The sequence below is a fragment of the Cydia pomonella genome, chromosome 10 (genome assembly GCF_033807575.1).
Source record: "Cydia pomonella isolate Wapato2018A chromosome 10, ilCydPomo1, whole genome shotgun sequence".
NCBI lineage: Eukaryota > Metazoa > Arthropoda > Insecta > Lepidoptera > Tortricidae > Cydia > Cydia pomonella.
In genome coordinates, this window is record NC_084712.1 from 1,230,876 (window position 1) to 1,258,320 (window position 27,445).

Consider the following 27,445-nt stretch of genomic DNA (forward strand, 5'->3'; position numbering starts at 1 on the left):
TTCAGTATGTTATGTAAGGTACCTTTATCTACAACTATGCCAAAATTCGCTTATACACGAATTATTTCCCCGTTTTTTCCTTCGTTTGGTGGCCTAATACGTACGACTCGAATTGAATAAATTGAATTTAAGAATATAAATATTTAAATTAGACACATCGCATAACCTACCTACTTCATTTGTAGGTACGATAGAGACTATACTTACGGTAGGTACGACACAGACAGGCAGGCATTAGGCAGGTCAAAAAAGAAACAAGTAGAAATATTTTTTAAAACAGTAACCTATGCACCTAGGCGATACGCGAATGAATAGAGAAGAAGCAAGCTGCCACCGCCGGGTAGGCGCGGTGCGCGCGCTGGCGGCGGCCGGTACCGCTCCCGCACCCCGCTCCCTACACACTGCTCCCGATATGTTAAGTTTTTAATACGCTCGTTATTTTTTTGGATGTTTTTATAGTTGGATGGAAATAAAACTGTGATCTTAATTCAATAAATAAAATGGATAGAGAAATTTTTCATAGCGAGTAAAAAGGCAATTTCTGAAAATAGTATAGTTACATGGATTTTTTTTTAGATTTTCATTTTGTAGCTATAAAATGGCATTCCAGTGAAAAAATTAGACGGAGTAATTTTCCGGTCCAAGACACGTCCAAAAATTATATTTTATTAATATTGGTATTTCTGCTGGGATATTTTTTTGGATATTTCATATATTGTTGTAATACGTTACATGAATATGTCTGGTGAAGAAAGTTTGAACGGAACATTTTTCCGTAAAAAGATATTAACGATTTAATACTTTAGGTATTTACTTAAATCCTATTATTATTATTCTTTGGAAATTAAGACAATACTTTTTATTTATTGATACTTTATCATACTGTAAAGTTTTTTCTGGCAGAGGAGTTACTGCGGGGTCCACTACCTTTATTTCCTACACTAAAAGTAAAAGCAATGGTGACTCTTGAAGCGAATTTAAGTTTGCCGGGAACCTTAATTTCAGAACCTTAAACACATTGATTGCCGGGAACCCGCTCGCTTGGTTCTCGGTTCGTACGCTACTACAGTCGCTAGCCTCTACAAAGCGGGAAAACGCTAGGATTGGCTACGAGCGTAGTGCTGCGAATTCGTTGGCAGTGACTGTGTTAAGTATAATTATGATATATTATTAATTCACCTGTATTTCATTTTAATCTGTCGATATCTATTTATTTTTCTATGAATAAACTATTAATGTCTAGATCCCTGAGAATCTATGCATTTCACCTCGCAGCGTCATAAAGCATAAGCGGTAGTGTCACGGCCAAGGTTGGTCACTACGATATTTAAAAGATTTAATTTATTTAAATCAAATCATACAAGTCATGACTAGGGAACGAATAAAATTATATTTGTTAATTATTTTCAGAAATCACACTAAAGTTGTATACTGAAATAAACAAGGTGTAACAAATATAGGGGGTAAGCGTTTAAGGGTATATTCGGTATCGTGTTCTGATTAGGAAAAAGTAGAAGAAAAAGTTGTAGACGCATAAAAAAATATTTTCGGTCGTTAGTCGGCCAAACGTCCATAAAAAAGCTAAAAACTTTTTGGTTCAAAAATAGTTTTCCCCTCTTTCCTAATAAGAACTCGTTACCGATTATGCTCTTAAAATCCTGTATAAAAAATGTCTAAGCCCTATGATTGCAGTAAATCCTCTAGTGGCCACTAAACTTACTGACTTATTTCAATCATTTTGATAATTTTGTAAATTAGCTAAGGCACAGTAGGCACTTTCATAAAGGCTTTCAAGTCATTGATATTTAAATAAAAATACATGATTTCCGTCCACATTTTATTTAGAGACATTGGTATAAAATATATGAGATATAAAACAGCACAGTCGTAATTAAATTAAAATATATCAATATAAAACATGTCAATATAATGATAAATATTAAAAACAATAATTTGAACAGTAATATTTAAAATTTAGATCTAGGGCCTTTGTCGCGTGAGAAAATGGTTTAAACATATTTAAAAAAAGAAATCAGGCCATAAATGATATTTACAATGGTTTTGATGGAGTGTTATTAGCGATTAATCAATAATTATATTCCAAGTTTGAATATGAAAATTATTCACTGTGATACACATGTACAAAATAATAACTTTTTTAGAATTGTAGAAACTTAAATATTTTTGATAAACGGTAATGTTATAAATTTTATAATATATGTTATGTTAATTATTTTATCACAGTGAATAGAGGGGGCGTTGGTAGGGCATGTAGTTAAAGGAGTCCGAATGTTAGTTTTAGGATATATAAATACATATATATGTATGAACAGATATTTTTTCAATGGTTAACACAACATTTATTGTACACAATGATACATTGTTTATAATACTAAACATTAATTTATGCGTTTCACATATAATTTATTCCATTGACGGTATAATCATACAATACGAAGCCACTGCGGAATGTTTTAACTTTTACCGAAAATTTATGATTATACGCGACGCTATTAGCGAATATTTATGATTCATTTTCATCAACTGTTTTGCTATTTTCCTAAATAGCCAAAGAAACTTAGAAGATATGTTTATTTAATACAGTTTAAGATATTTTTACAATTTAATATGGAAGCTTAAGTAAGAGGTGGCCTGGCTTCCCCGCGGTCGCAGTTTTGGCACGGCACGGTTGCCCACGTCAAGCGGCTAACGATAAATTAGAGAAAATATTAGTAAAATATAACAGTAAAAACTTCCTGCATCACTCTCAATTCAATTCTTGCAGCACCCACAGTATAATATGCAATTTAAAAACCTAAAGACGCTTTAAATTTTATAAAATATCTTTGGCAACAATTTCCAAGCACGAGATTCTGAGCTGAAGCTATGCTTGAAATAAATAATTTACCGTCTAATGTAATGTAGTTATTATATTAAGTAACACTATCCTTAACCTAACACATCGACGAACGTATCATAGAGTATGGAATACTTCAATAAACATTCATTTGCCTCTTCCAGCCACACTTCGGTGTCTGACGTTCCCTAATAAAATCATGGCCATCCTTGTTGAGTTGAATATTCACTAAAGAGATATTTTAAAATGCGATTTATGTTATCTAATACCTAACGATGAGTATTACTCATTTACAAACAAGACTTTATTTTTGCTTAAAATATATATCTTTCGTTTAGGGATACAGTAGAACATTTTGCATGCCTTCTCAATTCGCTGCGAACGATTAAGAATATCTCAATCTAAATAGGAGAGATAGAACCACGTTTTCCCATACATGCTGCTTTGTGAAGGCATGCACCAAATATTCGAAAGTCAAATGTTTTCACCGAAACATTGGACCCGAGTAACAGATAAACAATTTATCATTTCCGTAGCGTTCTAAAGGAAACTTAGTCACTGAACTTGGCTCTGGCACTGCGTGCCTCAGAAAACGAAATAAGAGCAAACATATTTTTAATATTATGTTTTGTTAGCAAAATTAATTTTTTTTGGTTAAAAAATGGGTAAATTGAATTTGATATAATAATGATTAAAGAGCTACCAGTTCTAGACATTAAAGAACTCGGTTTCTGGCTCAAAGTTAGTTCTACATCTACAGTTGTATACGCGAATGTCCTAAGTGCAGCGGAACATACAAAATGTTATGGCTCCTCTACATGATGGCCCAGCGTAGGCCAGTCCTAGAGACGCATTTATGCGTTAGAGGGAGCAAGTGATATTGCTATCTCATTTCACCGCATAGCTGCGTCCCTTGGACTGGCCTACGCTGGGCCATCGTGTAGAGGAGCCCTTAAGCGATCCGTCAATGAAGCGAAAAAATACGTATCAAAAACCGTTAAATAAGATACATCCTTGAAATTTACTTTAGAACACTCATTTCAGTCTCTTAGGATATAAATTCCAATATTATTTCGAATTTAGTAAATAAATCAGTTAGGGGTGGCCAGGGGGAATGGAATCTTTATAAAATTTCCTGCTTTAATTACCAAATGATTAACTGCAAATACTGCAGTTTAACATTGTTGACGTTATGCTATCATTAATCACCAATTAATTATCCCTGTCGAATACTTCTCCCTGACCTCCCCTTTTAATTGATGACTCGAAGAAGGATGCAAAACAATATATTTCCCTACTTGAAATAGTTGGCTAAACACGAAATCAACACAATTTAGTGATGACAATGACGCTAGCCCTGGGCTTCCTGTAATGAGATGCTTATGTGTTTACGATCAAGCAGATATTGTTATATAGTGACAGATTTGTTCACTAGACAGATCAGTAGGCGAATTATGAAGTTGGGGGGACGGCACGGTCGAATGGTCTCGCGACCCCGTGGCGTCAACGCCGCAGGGGATGTTAGTGGGTATTCTCTTCCCCTCCCTGGGGAACGGGAGGAGCGAGTCCCACATACCACCCGCAAGTTGGCCTCCCCAGCTAGGGGGTGAGATGCGTAAATGCATTTACCCCTACGTTAAAAAAAAAGCGAATTATGAAGGCTTTATCTATGTGATATTTGATAAAATAAGTGTCACTTTAAAAGTGACACTGTGTTTATCATGCTGTCACGTAGACAAATACGACCATCATATCACTACCGATGAATTACGTTGGATTGGATTATTCTTGGCATCATTTTTTTGGTATTAGATACCTTGGGATGATAGGTATAATATATATTATGGTAAATGACACGAATAAATCTAGACACACATCACATTACAAAAACCCCAGCTAATAAACCTGTTAAAATTACGTTATCGTTGGTCTATGTTATGTTTGTAATATTAAAACACCGATCGACAACACCTAGTACACAAAACTATGTTACTGATATAACTATGAAAACCGCAAATCACGGATTTACCCAATCATATGACGTCACAACACAACTACAAAACATATTACTACAATTAAAACTTCAGATAAATTCGTCATTAAGTATGTATGACATAAATGAACAATATGGAATCATAACTTATATTAAATGCAATGACTTTGTTTTACAGGTCAAATACTCATTCGATATATTTTAAAATGTGTTCAATTGTTCATGTCGGTTAAGAAGGGTATTTTTTTTTTCATTGGTAATTTTTTCATACGTAAGTATATGTAATAAAATGAAACTCTGGTCTATAACCTATAATTGTATTTTAATGTAATGTAATATAATTATATTTAGATTAAAACTGTTTAAATAACTTTATAAGTAAATAAATACCTTTCTTTTAACCGGACGGTAAGGTTTTAGAATGTCAATAAATTTAGCAGATTTCAAATTTAATATGTTCATGATTAGAGTGGTCCTTATCTATAATTTTGATACCGATTCTATGTCAGCTATGGGCCGCAGTCGTTGTAAAAAATGGTACAAATCGGTCCAGAATCCTGGTGAAACTGAAACTCTAGGGAGAAAAGCTGAACTCGAATGTTTTCTATCCCCAAAACATCGAAATGAAATAAACAGGCTGCAAGAATTTAATACACGTTGATGAAAGAAAAAAGAATAAATAATAAAAAAAACACGTTCGCGGCAACAATCACACAATCGATTGGTACGAGTTCTAACTTTTCTCTCTAAAGGTACAACAACAAAAATAAAGAGGTTAAAATTGTAAAGGGTCTCAAAAATATATTGAAAACTCAAATTTAGAGTGCCGTAAAATGCTGCAACTTTGCCATTTAAGCTCAATTTTGCCTATTTCATTTCAATTGCGGTTTCTCGAATTTGCTTAGTTTTTTCTTGTTTTTTACCATTAGGTAGTAATTTTCATTATTCTGGCAACACATATTTCATTTTTTTACAATGGTAACTCCATTGTTGCTCCGCCAGTTACATATCATAAGTCGGCGTGAGTGGCAGCATTTTTTTAGTGTCTCGCAACTTTTGAATTTTTATCTACGAAAAAGGTGTTTTTTGAGAAGTGGTAACGTCCCAAGGTAAGTAAAGACTGTCTATTTCCCGTAAGTTTAATATTTTCAAGAAAAGGACATGATTTCAGCATAATAACGTACTAGGCAATATTGGGCAGTGTTTTGGAAACTTGAATGACACAATTTTGCCTGGGTCTAGGGCTGTCACTAGCTGAATTTTATAAATGTACAGAAAAGAGTAAAAATAAGCTTGCGTAAATTGCTTAAATGAGTTTATTTATTACAAGCTTTTTATTAACTTGCAATGTTCGTTTGTTTAAGTCAAATCTTGCAAGTCGATTTTCACCGACTTTCAGTGTGGGTACCTATGTAGATCTGCATATAACAAAAAAAACTTATGGGTATTAAAATGAAAATTATAAAAAAAAAAACTTATTTCAATTTGTTATTATATTTTTATTGTAGTTACTTGCAATTGTATATTTATTGTATTATAATTATGTTGTATGTTTACTTGTAATTGTCTTTTTGTTCAAAATTTGCAATCTAATTTTCAACCACTTATTAGCGACCAATTGAGGTGTTTGACATACTTATGTAACTTGGGTGACAATGCAATGTTTATGGTACCATCGAGATGGTCTGATGATGGAGACCGAAGATAGCAACTTCTAAACTACACATAATAAACCCACTGTGTTTAGGCTCATTTGATTTGTCTTGCAGTTATCTTTCTTATCGAAATCTGGGTTGTCAGGTGTCAGGTCGATTACAATTGGAGTTCAAAGGTGATGGGTGATTAGAACTTTACAATGAAATATAACTTTACACTATAATAATGCATTGAAAATTTGCAAAATAGTGTATCTGCAATGTACTTGTAATAAAAAATTTAAAATAAGTTCAAATTATTAAATACTAAAAGAAAAAGAAATCAAACAACATTATATTATATTTGTTTGTTGATTATTTTGTAACTAACAATATAAATAGATTTTTTTAATAATAAAAATTTTTGGCACAACCCTACAGGTAACGATATTTTTGTATAGAAAGTTTGTGGAACCTGCTACAACTTTACCGATTGCATGTGAAAAAAAAAGTATTAAGCTTATGGCAATAATTTGACTGTCAGGGACAAGCATAATGTCTCATGCACAAGAGTAAATATTATTGCAAATAGTAACACATTATTTATGGAGATATCCGTCTAGGCAAAGTTACGTCTTAGGCCTACAACTTTGCCTGCCACTTTGATTGCTTGTAAATCGGAAATACAGTATGATTAGGTAATGAGATTTGAGTCTTATCTGGTAAGGCATAGGGTATGTTATCCGACTAATACTCATGAAACTCATAATGAAAAATAGGTTCACAGATATAAGAAAAAAACGTTAAAATCCAGGCAAAGTTGCAGCGTTTTACGGTGCTCAACGGTCATATGGCGCGTTTACATATATACATCGAGTTTAGCCGGAGCACGAACTTAAAACTACATGACCGGGTTCTAAGTAAAATGATATGTAACTGTTAGTACATAGATATATGGGTAGATCTAATTAATATGTACACGAAATAAATTTAAAGGAAATTAACGCGATTGGAAGGAATTGTCTTAACACGAAATAAACGAGATGTTGGTGCGCTTGCACGAGCTCAGACCATACACTCGCTGCCCGTGAATGGCGACTTTCGCTTTTTGCATATATAAATGTAAATACTAAAATTTCATACTAAATACGTCAAAGTATATGTTCGCAAGGGCTTTGCTACCTTGATACGGTAATGAGGGGTTCCACTTTAAATAGATTTATGTATACGTTTTTACAGTCCCACAAATTCTGTAGACATCGGATAAATGGTAACAAACAACTATCGTAATAGTTCGATGAAAAAAAATGTAATTATGGAAAAATATATTCATGTTAGAAAATAATCTAAAACGGCATTAAATATATGTCAAACACAGATTCAAAGAACTTGCCGATGCACTTCCGAATACACAATTTTGCAAGTTTGAGCTTAGCATTGAACTGTTACAGGCAGACAGACAGTCAAGGGTTATGTGAATCATATGTATAAATTGAGCTCGAGTGCTTTGATTTGAAACAGATGTTCGTAATTTTGAATCATTGTATTTCCGATAGTGATTATTCGATAATATTCGGTCCAATTGTGCACGTAAACTATGCACGTTGGCCGACCGGTAGGACTCACCATGGCTGAACCATTGGGTGTATAAAATATCTAAAAAATTTTTTTACATAATTCACAATTTGAACATTTATTGAGTAACTAAGGGTTCTTAATACAAAAATATAATCAATGCTTCTCGGTCTCAGGAGGTTATTTATGTGTATTTTAGAAGTTCATTTTATTAATATAATGTTATTTAAATAACCTACTGCTTCTTTGAAATTTGAGGTTTCGTTCATTTAACAATTTCAATACATGTACCAATTTTTTTATTTCATTCATTTCTTTAAAATATTTTTATTTAGGAGGCTATTTGGAACTCCCAAATTGACTCGAATTTGATTGTATTTTGTCGCGATTCGGCCGTGCATTTCGTTCTTACATTTTGTTTAGTGCTGGCAAGATGCGCTGCAAGTATATATTCGTACATCGATAACAGATTTTGCAGCTCTGAATGCCGGTCAAGATTAAAGTCTACGTGTCAAAAGCCCAAATGCATCAACATTTTAGTTGAGTATCAAAAAGCGAAACCCGCTCTCGGGCAGCACTTATCCTAGATAATCTAGTGGTCGATCTTAATCTAGATCTAGGTGTCGCTAGCGGCAGACGGCTGTTTGATCAACACCTCGGCATGCCCGACACTGGCCTGACTCTTCAGCTTCTTGTCGTGCGCGTGCGCGGGCGCATGTTTGTCGTGGGCGACGTGTTTATCGGCGACATGTTTGTCGGCGACTTGCTTGTCGTGGGCGACATGTTTGTCGTGTTTGTCGTGGCCGGCCTCGACGGTGGACACGCCGTTCTTGTGCGCCGGCTCGCGATGGTCCTCCCGATATTTCTTGTGCCAGTGGAGAAAAATACATCTGCAATGAAAAAGGGTGGTTAGTATTTTGCTTCGACTTGGCGGACCGCGGAGGAACTATCGTGCTATCAGATTTTTGTACTCAGGTTGGTAATAGATAAAGTTCTTTCTTTTTACTTATAATAGGGTAGTTCAATTCCTTGAGAAGTATGGTTTACTTAAATTTCGATTTTCTGGAAGATTATTTCTCTCAGATATGGCACTCTACTGATGATGTGTGGAAGATGAAAGTGATTTTGCTTCTTTGTTTAGTACAGTTAGCATCAATAGTAGCGGATGAAACAATGCGCCAAGATATAAGAAGAAGAATATAGATAAATCTCTGCAATTTACATTCAAAAGTATATATTTCACCGTCTAAATTGTTCTACATATAGAACCACCACATTATGTTAAGCTGTTTCAGAATGGAAGATACTTTTGAAACCTTGTTTGATTCGATACTTTTGATGCTGACTATGTACATCTTAATATTACTACAACAGCACTGACATACCAAATCTTTCCGAACTTTTTTAATTATAGCTTCTACCAAAGGAGGGTTATGTTTTTCGCACGTATGTATGTAGGTTAGGTACTTACTATTTGTCTGGAGGGATTTTATCGTAAGAAATAAAATTGGATTCGTCCCTGGGACTGATCCGACTGACACGAAGTGTATTACAATTATTAAAAAATCAAAATGCCGCATTTTAATGTCATAGCTTAGGTACACAGTTTAAACGCTTCAATCTTACTTAATTCATCATGTGACGACAAGGACGGCTATACGTTGAAACTTCTCTGTCGTCACTTCGTCAGTTACTGAATTAGTAAGGCGTGTGAGTCCCTTTAGGGTACTGAAGACGAAAGTGGAGGACCAAACGTAATCCTCATTTTCTGCATAAAATGTTGACATAACTGGTTCACCGTCAAGTAGGTCAGAGGGCCTACCGCGAACCACGTTTGACGTGTTGCCTCTCTGTCGCACTTGTAAATTCGTACGTAAGCTTGACAGGGAGGCAACACGTCGAACATGGTTCGCGGTAGGCCCTCAGCACATGGTGCACCCACGCGCTGCAGTATCGATATGGTGCAAGCCACGTGCCCACGTGCCCAGAGGGCTTTCATGTATGCCATTTAAGAGGCTGTCAACACCCAATGTCCTTGAAATTGATGTTACTTAAACAGTTTTTTAAGAAAGACTATTTGTTTTAGTCAAGTAAGAAAAATATATGTTCAATTAATTATATTTCAAAGACCGTGGTTGTACTCGATACACGATTGAACGAAATCGGCTCGATAGAAAATAATTGCAAAGATTGGTCTTAAAATCACAATTAAACGGTTTTATGTCTTTATTGTTTTGACTTAGGGGTCTGCAATTAAAATCACAATTTCAAAACATTTATATCTAAACCGTGGTTGAGTAAAATATTACACTCATAATCCACTTTTTTTTATTTAAATATTTTTCTTATTATTCCCTTGCCCAGGCCCAGTAACATGCGACAGTGCTATCTCATTTACTCCGATACAAATAGTGTGCGCGCTTTAGGTATTGACAGCCTCTTAACACTTTCAGTTAGAAGTATACAGGAGCAAATACCTATCCACTCACGTGCTTCATATTTTTCAGTGACTTCTATTATTATTATAAAATAAGAGTGACAGCTGGTAACTACAGTTGCCAAAAGCAAGTGAGTGGCTAGGAACTTTGTGCACAGTGCACACTAAAGGACACACAAACACAAACAAACACACAGGCTTGAGTCGGTCAGGACCGAAGAACTAAAAGGAATGAAATCCCACCACGGACCGAAAGGAACTAGTTCATCTTAAGCACTCTTAATCGGTCTCGGTCCTTTAGTTCAGTAGTCGGTACATCGGTAAATAGTAACAAATCGGTCGGGAGCGAATAATCGGATTGAGTCAAGGTCAAGAAAGTCGCCCTCTCACGCTCTTGCTCTGTTTATTTGCGAGCGAAAGCAAGATATTAGTAAAGTCACACTTGGACTATCTCATAGAAATATGGGGTAGTTCCGCTAAAACTAACTTAAAGGACATAAAATGTACACAAAATAAATTAATTAAAGTTTTGTTCCATTATGACTTCCTTACTCCTACTAAAAAAATATATACGCAGAAACTAAAATTATGAGCCTTAACCAGTTATACCATTTTAATACATGTATTTTAATCAGGAAGATCATAAAAAAACAAATCCACTGCCAAACAGCTTTCCTTACCAATAGACAAAAAGGCCGAAGGATCCTTCGCAGTGCGGATAATCTGTTTGTACCCTTTCCCCGGACTAAAGCCTATGGTAATAAAAATATAACATTTGAAGGAGCACGGTTATATAATAGTCTGCCAAAAAATATTAAGGAGGTTGAATCATTTAACATCTTTAAAAAAAAGCTAAAGGTCTATGTTATCACTAATATTCCCGCCACCTGAATCCGGGCCTGGCGCTTAGCAATAGCCGAACGCTAAGTGCAGTGTGCGTGCGCACATTGTATTCTACCCATCCCTCTATTTGTCGTAGTGTAATAACTACCCACTATTGCCTTTGTGAATGTTGTTATTGTGATATTTGTTAATAATTTAAGTATAAAATCACAGCTCACGGGCGCAATTGCATGGCATGTATGTAAATAGTTTTTAAGTCTCATGAAGTGAAATGTTAATTTCTTTTGAGAATAATAAATATCTTTAACCCGAGATATAACCTAGTCATCCTCATTCAGATCTCGAGATTTGCTCCGGAACTAAAGGAACTAAAGGAAATAAAGGAGCGAACTAGTTCGTTTGACCGATTGACCGAGATCGGAGCGCTCTTTTTAAAGACCGAGCGGGCACAACTATAAAACACAACAAACAAAATAGCAGATTTTTCCTTATTATTTGTTATTATTTTCTCCTGCACCAACATACACAAATGTCTCTGTTTGACCCAATGGTTGACTGGTAGAGAATGCCTTTTGGCATTAAATTCTCCATTAGTACATTTTTCTTTATTTGTGCAATAAAGTTGAAATAAATACATAATAAAACAGCAGCCAAATAACACTAGACCCTACTCATAGTGTTGTGTTCCTGCCGGTGAGTAAAGTTGCCAGAGCTCTACGAGGGTGCGGAGTGTTAGGGTTGGCAAGTTGGTTGGTTGAGGGCAGCGAATGACCGTTCCTTGTGGAGATCCTTGGGGGAGGCCTTTGTCCAGCAGTGGACGTCTTTCGGCTGAAATGATGATGATCACGGCAACAGGCCAAGGGTTCTTTTTGTCGTGAGTTTTAAATTATTTCTTTAAAAAACTTGTTATTTATGTGAAACTTGGCGCAGTGCAGTGCTTATTGCATTCCATTATTAGTTAATGAAATTTGTATAGTGTATAGTTTGAAAATATATTGTCATTATAATTATATAATTATGTTCGTTTTAAGGTATTTATTTATGGGCCTCTAGTTGCCTGAAATAAAGATTTATATTTTATATGAAAGTTGCCACGGTAGCTACTAGTAACAGTAAACGGCGAATACTAAAAACTTACATAACTCAACTTGTAAAGCTTTTTGGCAGTAACGCGCTAGTCACAACTTCGTTACCATAACCAAGTAAACCAAGTTTTTCGTGTGGTTATTTCCGGTTCCCGCTTGCATGTAAACTAATTTTAGTAAATACCATATTCTCATCGGCAGGACTGGTAAGTAAATTTCTAGAACGAACTAGTTTAACGTGACATTATAAGTATTTATACATTATTTCGGTAACCAAATCGATATAAATAAAATAAATAAATCATTTATTCAGGATAAATAAATGCAGGACAGTTTGTTGGCAGAGGGACTCCCTTAAAACATAGATGGGTAGACTTATCTAACTGGCTAGTTATTTGTAAAGCACATATTATTGCTTATGGTGGTAAATTGGTAACTTCAATTTATTTTTGTTTACGAGAAACATTTTCATTTTATACTTAAACTTCAATTGTATGGTTGCGGCCAGGTTCGTGAAGTAAAGTAAAGTAAAGTAAAGTAAATTTTATTTGTGGAACACAGGTGTTACATTTAAGGTCTTATATATAAAGTAATAAATAGAACTCTGTGTTTTGCCTATTGGCATAAAAAGTCACGTACATATGTTAATAATAAAATTATTACAAGTCAATTACCTAAATTAGGATTATCAGTAATATTACAGCAATAAAAATATTTATAATAGAAAAAAATAGCAACATTTCACAAATCTAGAATATAATGATGAAGTACTTACATGTTAAACTAGTATCTATATAAAATGGACAAGTTATAACTATTTCAGGTATCTTCAAAAAAATCATTTACTGAGTAATAGCATTTGTTTATTAAGTATGATTTTAGTCGTATTTTAAACTGGTCAGGTTGCAGGCACTTTATATCATTTGGGATATTATTGAAAATTTTTGGAGCCATACCCAGTATACTCTTACCCAAGAAAGCTGCGTGTTACTCTTAATACATCACAAACTCGATACGTTTGCAAAACAAAAGCTCACGAAAATGAATTAAAAATGTGGTCGGAACTACTTCAAAAGTTAAAAAGGCCATACAAAAGGGATAACCGAACAACCTCTTAACCAGCAATAGCAATGATCACCTCCCTCAGTAATTACAAAAGAAAACCACTTTATTATAACTGGAACTGGATCATCCCATCATCAGACTCCCGAGCGACTACCTCAAACGCTAGGCGGTTGCAATAACGTCTATCCCACAAACACGTCACGTTTACTAAAAGCTCCCGCAATCGAATTATTGTCGTAAAGCCAAAATGACGTTTCTCACAGTGTCACTTGTTGTAGTTATGCAGTTTTGGCTTGGGATAGTTGTGTGTAGTTTGTAGTGCATGCTGCGTGGGTTTAGGAAAACTTTTACATAACTTTTCCTACTCCTCTACTGTTATCTGTCATTTATGCATTCATTAACACGAATATAAGAACATACATAAAAGGTTTCAAGAAAAGTCTATATTGTCTATTCCTCATAAAAGCTCTTGTGCTTTTAATCGCTATAACGTTACTGCGATTAATGGCTACCAACCTAACAAAACCAAAACGAATACAGTTTTAAACTAAGTGCATTGCTGCCAACTTACAAAATATTTATTTGGTTACATATTAAAAATTATTACTTCATAAGTCAGAAACGCGCATGTGACATCCGTAATATAGCAACACCCATAGACTACGAAGACCGCTTAGCGTTGCTTGTTAGTCTCCGTAGGCTACGGTGGCCAAAATTGAGAAAAAACTGTCCAAAAATTTAATTTAGCAAGTAGCAAGTACCAGGGCCTCATGAGTTACGAGCAGGTGTCGCTGACCGGCCGGCCGCGGCCCGGGGCGGGCTGGGCGCGTAACAAGGTATGCTCGCGCGTCTTGGCTATATACTTTTGCTTTGTTTACCTAAATCAAGATTTATTTTTGTTGACTCGTAGGAAAAATATTGTATGCAACGTTGTATAAGTAGGTCAAAAAATGCTCATGGCGTATTCCTTTACAATGTTCGCCTACGCCTTCGGCTACGGCTCACATTGTAACTCACGCCACTCGCCTTTTTTGACCCTTCTTATACAACTGTTGCATAAATTAAAGGTTAGAAGGGTTATCATTTTAACAGTTTAGTTATGTATGCAGTCTATGGCGCGAAAATATATGTACCTATGCCTGTTTTATAGATCTTAGTAGAGCTTTTGACAGGGATAACTTGAAGTTACTATTATTATGCATGTGGGTGTTAAGATATACATCTTTTGTGGTCACCATAGTGTCAAAACTACTGTTGTATTTAGATTCATTCTGGCCCGGGTGAAGTATTGGGTATAATTAACATACATAAAGTAACCGACTTGCGAAAAGGAGAAGTTTCTATACGAAATAGAAACCCTAGCTCGGTAGAGTTGTACAGTCAGCATCAAAAGTAGCGGATCAAATAACGCTTCATAAGTATCTATTCTGTAACGGCTTAACAAAAAGTGATGTCTTTAATATAGAACAACTAAGACCGTAAAAGATATGGTTTTGAACGCGAATTATAGAAATGTGGAAAAGTTATCTGGGATGTCAGATACTTTTGGCGCGTTGTTTCATCCGCTACTATTGATGCTGACATGTTGTGTCTACTGTTTATAAAATATTATTATTGATTATTGATTATTTAGCATTTCTGTACGAAATTCCATGGACATCTAATTGGTTGCTGATTTCTCTTAAAAGTTTGCATGGTAATGTACATCATGTATTTTTTTTGTTTTATTATTCTCTTATTTTAAAAGTTACAGCCCCCCCCCCCCCCCCCCCCCCCCCCCCACACGGACACACTTACCACTTTGGAAGTGTCTCTCGCGCAAACTATTTTAGAAAAAAAATGATATGAGAAAACTAAATATCATTTTTGAAGACCTATCCCTAGATACCCCACACGTATGGGTTTGAAGAAAAAATATTTTTTTTTTAATTTTTATGACGTATTAAAAAAAAACTACTTACTAGATCTCGTTCAAACCAATTTTCGGTGGAAGTTTGCATGGGAATGTATATCATATATTTTTTTTAGATTTTTCATTCTGTTATTTTAGAAGTTAAGGGCCCCCCATTTTTTCACTTTGGAAGTGTCTCTCGCTCAAACTATTCAGTTTAGAAAAAAATGATATTAGAAACCTCAAATCATTTTTGAAGACCTATTCATAGATACCCTACACGTATGGGTTTGATTGAAAAAAATTGATTGAGTTTCAGTTCTAAGTATGGGGAACCCCCAAAAGGTATTGTTTTTTTTTCTATTTTAGTGTGAAAATCTTAATGCGGTTTACATCTACTTACAAAGTTTCAACAGCTTTCTTATACTGTCGGAAAAAAGTGGCTGTAACATACAGACGGACAGACAGACATGACGAATCCATAAGGGTTCAGTTTTTTGCCATTTGGCTACGGAACCCTAAAAAGCGATAAATTTTTGATGCATAAAATAATCCTGTAGATTTCATCATTAATATTTTGCATTACTTTTGGCTGTTCACTCAACCACGCATTTCTGTCAACTACGCATACTGATGCATACCTATTGACCCCGCGTAGCATATACACCGTGTAACATACACGTGGAGGGCGCGGCTTGATTAGTTAAAAGCGTCCCGCCGGCTCACTAGGGGCTCCATACTGATTACTGCCGACCTTGCCATTGTATGGTTAATTATGACATTACTTTTTTATTTTCAGTTCATACTTGCAGTCATAGTTACGACTAGATACTTATTTAGCCATTCTGCCGAAGTGCGATATAATTTATCATGTTTGATAATTCCTTGATAATTGGCTACTTGACTGTTTTTTTGTAAATAATGTCAAACGATCTTGATTTTCCTGAGGATCAAATGTCTATATGGGACTCATGGCATTTAAGCAACACAAAGGTCAGAAATGAGAGTTAAAGTCTGACGCTCGCACTCGACGATTGAAACGCCTCTAATATAATGATAAGGACGAAGTTTGTTGCGGATTCTGTTTTGTATCTATGCTTTTGACGAAGCCTGCGCTGTGGATGATATCTCTACTAATCTAAAAATAAGAGTTTGTAATTAAATTGTTATGAAATGATAAGGTGATGTGACGTCACATCATATAACTCTGTCCTAAATGTATGGAAGATCAAGGAAATTGCCATTTTGACCCTGAAATATTGCGTTTATGTGTATAGTTGTCGTACAATTTATTTTTCAATAAAATGTAAGGAATCGAATGGTACCATTTCCTTTTCTATTTTTGAAAGAAAAAAAAAAAATATTTTTTTGACATTTCGGAGCCTTGTTTTTTTTATAATCTCAATATATTTTTTTTAAATTTCACTTTTTTATAATGGATGGTTCATTTTCCATCCATTTAACTAAATTTTGTTATAATATTCAACATGTGTCAAGTACCCAATTGTCATTTTTATTGGCCGAAGCGTTAGCGAAGGTCTCCGGTTCACCATGGGAAAAAACACCTTTGCAGGTCGCATTTTTATAGATTCTCCTGAAATTTTTTGAACAGATAATTATATAGATTTTTTTGTCGATTCCGTGTAGGATTTTTTTGAAAATGTCGGAGCCCTGGAGGTTCGCCATGTCTACTGCTCACAGAGCCTCTGGCTCTAGTATAAATAAACTTTGGTCTGTTTTAATAATAATGCGGAATAAAAGCCATTTCGTTTTGTTATACTCTAAAAAAAAGAGGTACCTAATTCAAATCTGCAACTGTAGACTTTATTTATTTATTTGCGGAATCAAACGCAATACAAAAAGTAAAACAGCACAGTGAACAGAAAACATAGCCAATGATGTCCACAAAAGTACAAGTTACAACTAACATATGCAATAACTAAGTGAAAACAACTTTATAAAAAAAAAAGGAGTAAAAACGCATTTTATACAAAGTAGATATGGGTTGCATAACGCGTGTTTGTGGTTTGTTTGAGTGCGTGTGTATGGATGAATGATTTATTAAGGGGGTCCTTAACGCCAATAACCTTCGATATGAATCCCTTAGTTTTCTAATGTTTTTAGTAGCTAATCATATTAACAGCAACGGCTGTAAGCAATATAGTATGCCATATTTACTTCAAAGATCATTATCTTCGAGATATTTGGCATCAAAGTTGAAGAATTTTAGGCCCAAAAACTGGTTTTCTGGCCATAACTTTTTTGTTAATTAATTTAAAATTAAAGTCTCTGACAAATTTTTAGAGACGTCAAAGACTAACCCAAATATGTAGATCTCATATATGTAAGATCCTTCATAGCAATCTAGTTACGAAAATAGTGTTTGTTTAGACAATGTTTATAAAAATCATAAAAAAATAAGTATTAATTTCTTTCAAAATCCGGCAGACAAAAATGGAGATAAAATATTAAAGAACCGATAGCCGTTTGTCTTATAATTCTATTTGCAGTGCAAATAAAGGAGAAATGACTCAAAACTCGCCAAATATCGATGAAAACCGCGGGGAGCCCCTTAACCTATCTAGTTAAATTTTGTCAATTGTCGCTATTTTTGGGTGCCTTTCATAAATTGAATAGCAATGTTTACCAAATTGTACCAACTTTGCCTATAATGGACAGGCCAGTAGAGCTATAGCCGTTATTCTATTGTTCCGGACGTCCCGGTATTGCGTCCGGCTGTCACCGTCAATATTTCAGTTTGGCGCGCCGCCAGCCGAGGGTTGCCACATTCAATCTACCGATTTATTCAATAAATTTTACCGCGACTACCGCATTTTACTAAGCTACGGGAAAATTATTAATTTATCAGCTTGTGTTTTTTTTATACTACGTCTGTGGCAAACAAGCATACGGCCCGCCTGATGGTAAGCAGTCTCCGTAACTTATGTACGCCTGTAACTCCAGAGGAGTTACATGCGCGTTACCGGCCCTAACAACCCTCCCTCCCTTCGTTGAGCTCTGGCAACCTTAATCACCGGCAGGAACACAACACTATGAAGTAGGGTCTAGTGTTATTTGGCTGCGGTTTTCTGTAAGGTGGAGGTACTTCCCCAGTTGGGCTCTGCTCTAGATCTGGAATGACATCCGCTGCGCTGTGCCCTACCACACAAAGCGAGATGACATTCACATTGCCCATACCTCTCTTGTGGACGTAGTTTAAGGATGTACCTGGGTCCATTGTGTACCTATACTACATATAGATCGACGACTGTTGACTAGTAATGTCATGATATTAAATGTTAAATTTGACAAATCTTCGCGTCATCGTGGATGTCACCAACTATATGCGGCTAGCCATTTGTGGCCAGGCGTGAAAACTACCAACAATTTGGTCCTTCGAGGTCCAAACCTAATTTCACGAATTATTTACACCAGGGGTCGGCAATCCGCGGCGCGTGAGCCCCATGCAGTACAATCAGTTGCGGCTCATCAAGTGGCACAAAAAAACCATATTTGTGTGATTTTAGACCACTAGAAACAGCACTTGCGTCTCTGTGAGTACCCAAAAACTGGTATATCTCATCATCATTCGCTTGCCCTTATCCCATTCATTTGGGGTCGGCGCAGCATGCCTTTTTGTTCCATATTTTTCCATTGAAATAACGTGAAAAACTGGCATATCTATTATATAATTGGCTTTTCTTCTCAAAAGTTTGCCGATCCTTTAAAAGGCATTATTTTGTCAGATTGAAAGAATAGACATTAATTTCAAAATGTTCGTTTTGCTGGAAAGTTATCATTAACTTGGTCAGTTAATAGATAATTTTTCACTTTCATTTTCTTGCGTTGAAGAGACTTAGTCTTATTTCTCAGAGCATAACCATAGCATCAAATTTCCCTCTTTAGGTACAATAAAAAAGATTGGTGATAAATAATATTCTTATACATAAGCAGAGGTCACGTTTATAATGATTTGTGGGTAGATTTGTGAGCGAAGCGACTTTTGTGAGTAGCAGGAGGACCTTTTTCCTATTATTAGAAAGTCAGGAAACCACTTCCCTCGTTTTCCAAGCTTTGTTGCCGTTAATTAAGGTTTTTGTGCGAGTCTGTATTAAAAACATAATTCAAAAGGTCAATTCTGACTGTACTTTTAAGAAGCATGGTTGCATGTTTATTGCGCGGTCTGTGTCAATAGTAATGTATAGAACAGAACAGCACGTCAAAATAATCTGTTACCCTCTCTCTCTGTGAGTATTTCGTCTCTCTTTTTCTCAGGTCATGATCTGATCTGATCGAGGACCGCTATTTTCACTTTGAATGCAGGTATTAATTACAGGGCTATTTATAATAATATTTATGTTCCGGTTCTTACACATGTAGATCATATCATAAACATTTTTGTTTGTGTTGCCTATGACTCAAGCCTATGACTATTTTAAATAAATAAATAATAAATAAATATTATAGGACATTATTACACAAATTGACTAAGTCCCACAGTAAGCTCAATAAGGCTTGTGTTGAGGGTACTTAGACAACGATATATATAATATATAAATATTTATAAATACTTAAATACATAGAAAACACCCATGACTCAGGAACAAATATCCATGCTCATCACACAAATACATGCCCTTACCAGGATTTGAACCCGGGACCATCAGCTTCGTAGGCAGGGTCACTACCCACTAGGCCAAACCGGTCGGTATTTTACACTGTATCTTGGTTGACGTGATCTGGTCCTGGCAGAATATCAGTGCCTCTCCCATAGGGTGAAGCGTAATACTGAGCCAGAACCCTTTTGTTTTGCTGCGACGCACACAACATTTCCTATATGTATGGAACAGTATTATTTAAATGTATTTTTTTTCTCTTTCTACTTCTATTTTGTATAAATGTGTATTTCTCTCGTATAATTTTGTAATATCTGTTTTTTTTTGTCATTTTATTAATTGTATTTCCTGTGTGTATTGTGGCAAACAAATAAACGGCTTATCTTATCTTATCAAGCTTATAACTCTACACGCCCTCACTGAAGGTGGTGGTTGAAAATTTATAATTTCGTCAAGAACAACTTCTTCACCATAACCCATTGTAATACTGAGAAAACTATACACATATTCATGATCTCGACTGTAGCAGCCCTATCCGACATTGATATAATAGTCGCTCGCGAGTTCGCAAAGCGCTTTATTTGACAAACCGGTCATACGAGTAATTCACCAACGCGGACATCACTGCCATATGCAAAACCAAAACGTGATATGTCATTATGAAAATTATATGGAGCTAACATTTTAAATTCGTACGGCATACGCTACCTTATGCTAGAGTCAGACACATTGATTCTACAAAAACGTTATATGTTCGCACATATAGCGTCGAGACTGTTCGGTTTCATTCGTAGTGAAAGACGCAGTAAGTCCTACCAAAATGTCACATATCACTGATAAGAAGACAGGATTTTTGGCTTGGTACAACAGAATACGACAGATGTACAAGGCAGGTATTCATTCATGGAATGTCCGAGTTCAATTGCTACGCCAACATTTATCGAACCAAGTCCCATTTAAAATGGCACCGTATAGCCTATACGATTCACTCCGATCAAATTGGGACAAACGGAATGTAATTTAGAACTTACTAGTTAAAAGACTTTACATGACTTACAAGTTCCATAATGAATTTAGCAACATTCTACAGCCGGATTGTTCGCGCGGAAGGAAAATGATCTACAAGGAACTGTAAAGTTCTCACAACCATGCAGGTTCCACGTTCCACTATATGAAAATGTTGGCGAACGGTGTGCTGCTAGAAAGAAGTTTGGCTTCTTATCAAATAATTATTCTGAGCACAGTCTACCTACAGACCTACACCAATGTCTAAATATGCTAAAACTTCAAAAGTTTGCTCATCCAGATGAGCGGGAAAAGTACCAAATAAAGAAATTCTATTCTATTCTATACCTCCAGTTATCTCAACTGAGAACCCACCCCAGCACTCTAGCACTCATAAGAACAGCGCCTGAGCCCATAAAGTAATATCGGTTCAGCCCCTCGAGAGAGCTGTACGACTCCCACGACCCCTATAATAACTAGTCCACTAGTAGCCTAGACATAAAGTCACCGGTAACAGATCGAAGCACGCCTGCGTAGTTGAGCGTTGAAGGAAGTTCCTGTAACCATGTAGGTTACATTGTGTGAGGATGTCGAGCGGTGTGCTGGGAAAGCATCCATAGGCTTCGGATCAAATTATTCTTTTGAACACAGCCTACCTTTTTTTTCTATTAATATCGAAATTTATTAAATCATAATATACAGACTATAAATAATAATAATAAACCTTTGTTGTCATAATGCGCTAAAACTTCAAAAAATTACTCATCAAGACGAGTGGGCTGGAAAAGCACCTCCAGTTATCTCACCTGAGAACACACCCCAGCACTCCAGCACTCATGAGAACGGCTCCTGTCCCCATCAGGTAATACCGGTGTTGGGCTGCCTCAGCTCCTGGAGACAGCTGCACGACTCCCACCACCATGATGACGATGCCCAGGAGGAGGGTGCCCACTACGAAGTGGAGGGCCAGCAACTGGAAAATGAAGATTTTGGTCAGTTTCGATAGTACTTAAAATAATTAGAAATATTTTGGTTCCTTTTATATGTTATATATAGAACAATAACTTCTAAATTAGCTAGTGGTAGCTTCTAAATTATTCGCTTTTAGTTTAGCAAATGATCAGTTTCATCAAAAATTGAGTATCGATTGAGATACTGAACATAGATTTCATTTAGATACATTCACAAGGAACAATTTAGATGAAGCATTAGAAGGAATAATGAACAAGGAATAATTTTAAGTCCCTAATTGAAGATAATATAAACAGCTAAAATGAGCCTGTTTGTCTTCACCCTACTTTCCAAGATAGGACTTCCGCGAGTTGTCTATGACGTTGTGTATGACCTGCGCGATCTGCGGTCTGGCAATGGCGCGGTCCCCGGTCTACCAAGCAGGAAAGCCAGCTTGATGTCTTGTCTGTTCATACATGGAAGCAATCTACCTTTCCGAGCGCGAGGTTCAATCGTGGTCCCTTTCTTAGATCTTCCCGGCTGCAACGTCTATCCTGACTTTTCTTTGTCTTGGTCTTAATCGGTGGTCTTTCCTGAAAGGGGAGTTAAGATAGTAACTCATAACTCACCTTCCAACATATAACCTCTGCTAGTGGTCTGTGATAATCTGGCGACGGCGTGGGTTCTCTTTCCTCCGGTCTCCCCAACTTCATTCCCACTGTTCATACTCGTATGATTGTGTTGGCGCGCATGTGACATGAGCGCATTCCCTGGTCTTTCTAGGTACAACGTCTATAACTCTCACCTTGCTGCATATAACCTCTGCTAGTGGTCTGTGGTGATCTGGTGAGGGCGTGGGCTCGCCTTCCCCCGGTCTTCCCAACTGCAGTGGTAGCTGGGACGGCCGCCGTCCGCCGCCTCTCTTCTCATTCCGCCGACGCTCGTGGCGCACCGCCACTGCTGGCATAGCACCAATCATCTTTGCTGTGAACATTTTGATATATCAAAAATTCTAGTTAACGCTAGCAGTCTAGCTTAGTGTGAAAAAGTTGACGTTAGCGAAAATACTTGAAAACTTCGGTTTGGTAAAAAATTCAACCTGTAGCCGCACGCAAATGAAAATTTGGTAAGACGAATGCAAAATGAAGATTCAAAATACTATGGAATGGGAGACCTTTTTAAAGCCTTTTTGTATGATTTTAATCTCACACAAAGAGTTATTATGTCGAGTAGATAGACAGGCAAGAAGACCTCAAAAGTTACAATTTTTGGTTTCACGAAGTGTTAAAATTTTGGGAATACCTAGAAAAGGCAACATTTCATTTTCAGTGTCTAACTTTGTTGTAGTTGATGGAACCTAATTTAAAGTAAATCCTATAGTACAATTTCAGTTGCCCTGAACCCTACTTTTTAAAGACGCTGTTATTTTCAACGTTTCCTATTTGTCCTTAGTAAACAAGAAAAGTCTCAAGACGGAAAGATGGATGAAGAGATTAGGTACATCCTGAATTTTAACCATTTTATGCAGCGGATGGAAATTGCAGGTCTAAATGCATACGAACTTCAGTAAATAACCGGAACATTTGCATTTTAAAGTTACTATCCGCGGAGTATCCCTTTTTACGTTGAGGAATACAGTTACTGCAGTTGATACATATATTAAATCTGCTTCTTGTAAAGGTTTCAATAACATGAAGCCAATTCAATTATTTTTGCGTATATATGTTTGTTACAAACTATTCTTAACTTAAGGCGCGTTAAAGACCATAAATAATGTTTTAATAAAAAAAAACAACTATTTCTTGATTTTTTTTGACGACCGGTCTGGCCTAGTGGGTAGTGACTCTGCCTATGAAGCCGATGGTCCCGGGTTCAAATCCTGGTAAGGGCATTTATTTGTATGATGAGCATGCATATTTGTCCCTGAGTCATGGGTGTTTTCTATGTATTTGAGAATTTATAAATATTTATATATTATATATATCGTTGTCTAAGTACCCTCAACACAAGCCTTATTGAGCTTACTGTGGGGCTTAGTCAATTTGTGTAATAACGTCCTATAATATTTATTTATTTATTCTTATTTTTCTTTGCCTCTAGGGCTAAGATGGTCGGCTCTTTATCATTTGTCACCATGCCTGTCACGTTCTAACAAGTATCTAAGTGACGGGTATAGAGACAGGTGATAAAAATGGAACCATGCTGCCACCGCTGTTTGTAAATGCTCATGGGTAAACACGATATGCCTTGTCCTACACGACATATAGAAAATATTGTCAAAATTGCATCTGTGAAAAATTCAGGTATAATTTTAGCATTTATTACCTTCTACACGACTCTACAGAATACCTAGAGCCATCCTCAAACAGGCCGTTCTAGCTTTTAGTCCGTTTTATCTACATCTATCATCCAACAGATTACCATACTTAACATAAATCTCCATGGCGCCCTGCGGCTCCGATAGCCCAGACTTACGTCAGTTATCTCATTGATTATTTATTTAACGCCCCGCATTCAAATCATGCTCGGGGAAGTTATTGGGGTGCCTTTGAGATAGGAAATGGTTTATGAGATACCATTGATATACGTTTACTGTAGACTGCGTACGTTTGTCTACGATGCCTAACAGTGCCTAGTTTAACAGTTTCTCTACTAAATAGTTCCTTATATCTAATCTCAACGAGGTCTACGAGGGTGCGGGGTGTTAGGGTCGGCAACGCGCATGTAACACCTCTGGAGTTGCAGGCATCCATAGGCTACGGTAATCGCTTACCATCAGGCGGGCTGTATGCTTGTTTGCCACCGACGTAGTATATAATCCCTACTAAATATTACCTAGGTAAATGTCAAAAGAATTTTGTTTGTTACCTTAATTAGGTGCGGAGATAGTTTCGATACCGGGAAGGACGTTTCGACGGACGAAGGACGAAAGACAAAGTCGGATGCAAAAACTAATTACTAATAAACTAGCAAGAACTTGTATGCAATTTACGTTACATTGACGACTACTCAGGTGCATGCTGCATTAAAAAAATTGATCAGATACCGCAATATAATGAAAATTCCATGCAAGTTCTTGCTACTCTAAACCCAAGGCTCGGAAACCGGTTAAATTTCCAAACGTTATCAAAACGGTTATTTTAAACCGGTTTTTATGAGAACAGTTCTTGTCAAATTAACCGGTTTAGAACAATTAAAGCCGTTTCTTCCTAAGTCGGTGTCTATGTTTACGTGACACACTACCAGGCCGGCCGCCTGTTGCGTCGCCCGTCGAATAAAACGTTCGCGTTCTTATAAAAGTACGGAGGAAAATCTTTAAAAGGCGACTAACTATTATTAGGAGTTTGATATAGACAGTTGTTTGGTAGACAAACTAGGAAACTATCATCTAATCTTTTACACGGTGAAAATGTCTGAAAAATAGAACTGAATATTTTTGAAGGCGATGAACGATAATAAATGTGGGGTCTAGAAGATAGACAGTGTGTGATGATCTGAATAGGCTTAGGGTACATATGTATCTATATTTATATGAGATTTTTCCCTTCAGTGTTATATAAATTACATTAATGTAAACCTCTTTTCGCTAAATGTGTTATAACATCACCAAAATATCACCACAGATTTAGAGATTTACGGAACATCGATACATTTCTGCAATGGATATTTTACAACATTGAGAATATTTTTACACTGTCCCTAATAAACCTGCGCTGAGTCGGTGAAAAGGAAATGGAAATGCTGAATTCAGGGAATCCTTGAGTTTATTTGAATCCCAAACTGCTGGTTTGCCGAACTGGGAAGTCAACAAAGCTTTATATTGCTAAGTTGAAATATTGTTAATTTGAACAATGAATAATGAAGGTTGTTACTAGATAAGTCAAAGTCTATACAGGATGCTTTTGTTATCACTGACCAAATTCCGAGGGTTACATATGTAATACGTCGCACTGAACAACTTTTACTATGGGGTCAACCCCGAAATCGGGAAAAAAAAACAGCTTTTCCATAGAAAAAATTGACTATGATTCACCGAAATGTATGAGACGGCAGGTTTTTTTCACGATTTTTTTTTTCCCTAATTTAGAAAATCTATAAACCTAGTTTTTCATTGTGTTAGTTAGGCATTTTCCGGAAATCGACAACCATTGTGCCTAATTTGCGTGAAAACGAGGTAGCAATACTCATCCCATTCATCAGCATCTTTTCATTGTGTTAATAACATACTAGTTTAAAAATCATGGAGAATAGAAAATATTTAGAAGTGGAAAAAGGTTTTATGTTATTGTATGGACGACCATGTTATACTTCCCTCTTAACAGTTTTCTTTATTCGAAAACTATTTCACACATTCCATGAGTGGAAATTTTGTAAAACGCACTAAATGCAGTTAATAGCAAACCGTTTTGTTCTGCAAATAGAACATTCTTGTAATTGTGATCGAATGATTTAATCGATCGGGTTCAGCTCGTTTGTTACGCTTGGCAGACGACTTGGCAGGCCCTGCTCGTTAATCGGGCTTGTTGGTAAATAGATGTAACGTCCGTTACTGATGTGTGCGTAGTAAGTTTAGATAGGGGCTTTGGGGCTTATATGAGCACACGTACCTATAAATTAAACGTTTTGAGTGAGACCAATGCACAATGGCGTCGCGTCGACAGCATTATCCATAATTGGGTTAAAAATGTCCGGAAAAACCGGCGTATTTAGTGCGTATACTACGAAAGTTAAAAGATTTAGGTACATTTTCTAAATTTTAAACAGTAGAAGGTTTTTACATGCCGATGCCGATAAGGTAAAGAACGAAAATTAGGCTTTACAAGTCCATCTTTTTATGATGTCCATAGGAAAGTCGAATAGCTTTAATTTATACCTCGATCTGTGACTCTGACCAAAAAATGTTTTGTCCCAAATAGATTATGGGAAAAATATAAATTTCGGTAAGCATAGCAGCCTTACGTTTATCTACAATTTGAAATCTTTCGGAAGGGGAGGAGGTGATATTTAGGGAGAAGAGAATTGCTTATTTGTAAAGGAAAATGGCACGCGGTAAACTACATTTGCTAAGAAATTTATACGTGCGTGTCCTTAATCCGCATTAGGTAGATCGTATTTCAGCGTAAGGACTGTAGCCCAAATACCCTCTTGTGAAGGTCAGCATCAAAAGTAGCGGATCAAACAACGCTTCAAAAGTATCTACCATTCTATAGCAGCTTAACAAAAAGTGATGGTTCTATATGTAGAACAATTAGGACTGTAATAGCTGTACTTTCGAACATATATATTAGAGATTTATCTATATTTGGAAAAGTTATCCAGAATATCAGATACTTTTGGCGCGTTGTTTCATCCGCTACTATTGATGCTGCACGCACAATAAGTAAACCTATTAGCTATTAATGGATCGTCATTTTCTCTTCATTCGTCCTTTAGTTTAGTCTAGAGACTTTACTTTTTAAATGGAGCCAATTAGCGTGAATGATCTACAGACGG

The 27,445-nt window shown here is 36.2% G+C and overlaps 2 protein-coding genes across 3 annotated transcripts in view; both read right to left on the reverse strand.

The window, feature by feature from the left end:
- Window positions 1-1,823: 1,823 nt before the first annotated feature.
- The window catches only part of LOC133521813 (cilia- and flagella-associated protein 52), a 355,058-nt gene continuing 329,436 nt past the window's right edge, over window positions 1,824-27,445 (reverse strand). Inside the window, exon 18 of the transcript XR_009799942.1 lies at window positions 1,824-3,808. The gene's annotated coding sequence lies outside the window, so the exon portion shown is untranslated. The remainder of the gene's footprint in view (window positions 3,809-27,445) is intronic.
- The window catches only part of LOC133521819 (uncharacterized), a 145,626-nt gene continuing 126,564 nt past the window's right edge, over window positions 8,384-27,445 (reverse strand). Inside the window, exons 3-5 of one of the 2 annotated variants that reach the window (XM_061856900.1) lie at window positions 22,758-22,936; window positions 21,808-21,974; window positions 8,384-8,949 (exon numbers count right to left, since the gene is read on the reverse strand). In XM_061856900.1, coding sequence (XP_061712884.1) covers window positions 8,676-8,949; window positions 21,808-21,974; window positions 22,758-22,936 — 620 coding nt within the window. In that variant the 3' untranslated portion in view covers window positions 8,384-8,675. The remainder of the gene's footprint in view (window positions 8,950-21,807; window positions 21,975-22,757; window positions 22,937-27,445) is intronic. The other variant, XM_061856899.1, reaches the window with a different exon arrangement.